Consider the following 3,017-nt stretch of genomic DNA (forward strand, 5'->3'; position numbering starts at 1 on the left):
TTTTAGGACGGATCAACTTTATTCCACAACAAATGCTTCAAGTTTCAGTTTGATTAGTTGCGAATACCAGCCAGACTACACACAACAAATAAAAATCTCATAACTTCCCAATAAAATGTCAACTGAGTGATGGAGAGACACAAACACAAAAACTTTGAAATTTTGACCAATTAATATCAGAAGAATATCAGCATGCAAACATGGTGCACAGCAATTTAGAATGACCTATTAATCTAATATGCAGGGTTTTGGAAGTTTTTTGTATTATCCATCTATCCATCCATTTTCTTTACACCCTTGTCCCTTAGTGGGGTTGGGACGTGCTGGTGCCTCTCCAGCTAACGTTCCGGGCGAGAGGCGGGGTCACCCTGGACAGGTTGCCAGTCTGTTGCAGGGCAACACAGAGACACACAGGACAAACAACCATGCACACACACACTCACACCTAGGGGCAATTTGGAGAGGCCAATTAACCTGACAGTCATGTTTTTGGACTGTGGGAGGAAACCGGAGTACCCAGAGAAAACCCACCCATACACAGGGAGAACATGCAAACTCCATGCAGAAAGACCGGGGCTGGGTATCCAACCCAGAACCTTCTTGCTGCAAGGCAACAGTTCTACCAACTGCGCCACTGTGCAGCCTTTTTGTATTATATAAAATAAAAAAAATTACATGCAGGTTCTGGTACTCAAGAACAATACAATAAAAATTAGTAGAAATTAATAACATCACACCAAATTTGGGCAATTCTCATGACATAAAACCTTGTAAACCAACACTGACTGTAGGACCAATAGCCTTACTGTCATTTGTTCATTCAGAAAAGGTAACTAGAGGCTGGTAGAGTAACTAGAACTTGTACTCAACAGTAAAAAGTGTGGTGCAGTAAAACGACTCCTAAAAGTACCTTTTTTCCCCAAATACAACTAGTTGCTACGTACCTCTGGTTACGAACAGACAGAAACACGTCCTCTGCTTAATTGTGTCTCATTTACTGTAAAATATGAAATGACAATCTGAACTGAATCTGGAAACTACTTGGGTCTGCAAAGCTAAGTTGTGTGGCTGGACAAATGTTCCAGATTCACAGTGTTCAGCGTTTATCACTAGTGGTGGAAGGAGCAGTGGTGAACTGGTGACAGGGTCAATGGAAGAGCGAAGGCCGGGTATACCGCCCGATCCAATAGATTAGCCACTGTTGCTCAGTTCTTTTAATATATTAATGCTGATTCTCTGAGTATGGACCCTAAGGTTCCCTAAAACTTGGTTTCTACGCAGCAGCTACTTTCTCGTGCACACCATAGAATGATGTGACAACACATAAATAACCTTTTCTTCCTTGAGTTTTTGGACAACATTACCAGATATATACTTGTGTTTTCAGGAAGTTTGATGCATATCATTCTGTATAATCATCTGATTCAGGATATTGCTTGGTTGGGTACCACTATCATCTGGTGTGCATGAGAAACTACATTTTTATTTGTTTACTTCTCTATACACTGTAAATTAGAAAGGTGAGAAAATACACAAAGCTTTTCCAGGGTATCCATGATGGTCATGATATTATGCCTGATCAGTGTCTATTCCCCATCCTTTTAGTCGATTAATTAATTAAATCATTGCTTTGTCCATTAGCTGCACCTTTAAATTTGATTTAAAAAAAAAAAACACCATTCCTCACTTATTCAAACATGTTCTACAAAGTTGTGGAAAGAGTCACAATCAGCTATTAAAGCATTTCTGTAAAAAAGAGAAAGCAAATACTTACCATTTCTGTTCGGAAAGCCATTTCTTTCTCCAGGTTCGACAGATGTGAAAAGTGTCTGTCATTCTCAAAGAGCTGAGACAGATGATACCTGGTCACAGGAAGAGGAGAAGTGTGTAAACAAGTAGCAAGTAAGCAAAACGTGTGTGTCTGTCTAACACAGCAGTGCTGATGCTGCAGCTTACCAGTGCAGATATCCAGCCAGCCCAGCTGTGGACAGAGAGATAGAAAACTTTGTGAAACGGGTGAAAATGGGTCAGTAAACAGCAAATACACAAACACTAGTAAAACCGCACAGGTCACGATTCAAATGTGATTGTTGAACCATCAGTTTACTGCTGGGTTATTATAAATGGATATCCAGGAGTGAAGTTAATGTGGAAAACCTGTTAACACGTGTCTAAGCGGTGAATAATGCAACTATAACGGAGCGGAAGTTATTTATACGAGAGTTTATCGACGTCGAGCTAGCGCTTGCGTAAGCTAACGGTTAGCCTTGTGATGGTGAACCGAGATAATTTCCCTGATTTCCCGCTGTAACGGCACCAGTTTACCAGCGTTAGCCCCCGTTAGCTTGGGTTTTAACGGCATGCTAGCGGGCTAAAGCTCCGAACTTACCGAGAAGGACCGTGACAGCCAGGCTCCAGACCGACGGCGAAGTTAGCCCGAGCTTGTGTCCGATTATCGACAGCCCGTCTGGATGAGAGAAAGCCTTGATATCCCTGCCTGGTCGCCTAATGGTACTTTTGCTGTGGGGTGAAATATGATGAAGTGTCTGGGTCTGACCGGGACTCTTACCGGTCTGTTTCCTGGTTTTAGCCACCATGACTATGAGGAACGGAGCTTCGGGGAGCGAGCTGAAAGAGCTGAGGGGTGTGAGAGCTAAACAGCTCCACTGTCGCTCCTATCTGCCCCTCCAATCTGGTTTACTACCTGAGTGATGCTGTGACTGACTCCTCGTACAAGTGTTATTACACCGCGCCCCCTGTTGGTGGTTTAGTCGCGCTACAGTAAGCTTTTAGGTGTAGCCATGGCAACGCAAAGGCTCAGGCTCCTGGATAAATGCTGCGCATCTTGTTACAGGTTACGTTTAGAAACCAAGCGCAGGAAACTACAAACAAAATAAAAAGAAAATAACACATCAGAGAGCAGAGGTATGAAATAAAAGGCATTTCAGCCACAGAAAAAGTATGTAATCTACTTAAACTGATAAAATATAATGTAAAAAATAACAAAACAGCATACT

The 3,017-nt window shown here is 42.3% G+C and overlaps 1 protein-coding gene across 2 annotated transcripts in view; it reads right to left on the minus strand.

Moving 5' to 3' along the window:
• The window catches only part of dpy19l1l (dpy-19-like 1, like (H. sapiens)), a 23,125-nt gene extending 20,349 nt beyond the window's left edge, over positions 1-2,776 (minus strand). The window contains exons 1-4 of one of the 2 annotated variants that reach the window (XM_007569878.2): positions 2,570-2,776; positions 2,390-2,467; positions 1,957-1,981; positions 1,775-1,862 (exon numbers count right to left, since the gene is read on the minus strand). In XM_007569878.2, the coding sequence (XP_007569940.1) occupies positions 1,775-1,862; positions 1,957-1,981; positions 2,390-2,467; positions 2,570-2,597 (219 nt within the window). In that variant the 5' untranslated portion in view covers positions 2,598-2,776. Of the gene's footprint in view, positions 1-1,774; positions 1,863-1,956; positions 1,982-2,389 lie in introns of both variants that reach the window. The other variant, XM_007569876.2, reaches the window with a different exon arrangement.
• Between the last annotated feature and the right edge of the window lie 241 nt (positions 2,777-3,017).

Source organism: Poecilia formosa, unplaced genomic scaffold (genome assembly GCF_000485575.1).
Source record: "Poecilia formosa unplaced genomic scaffold, Poecilia_formosa-5.1.2 Scaffold250, whole genome shotgun sequence".
Taxonomy (NCBI): Eukaryota; Metazoa; Chordata; class Actinopteri; order Cyprinodontiformes; family Poeciliidae; genus Poecilia; species Poecilia formosa.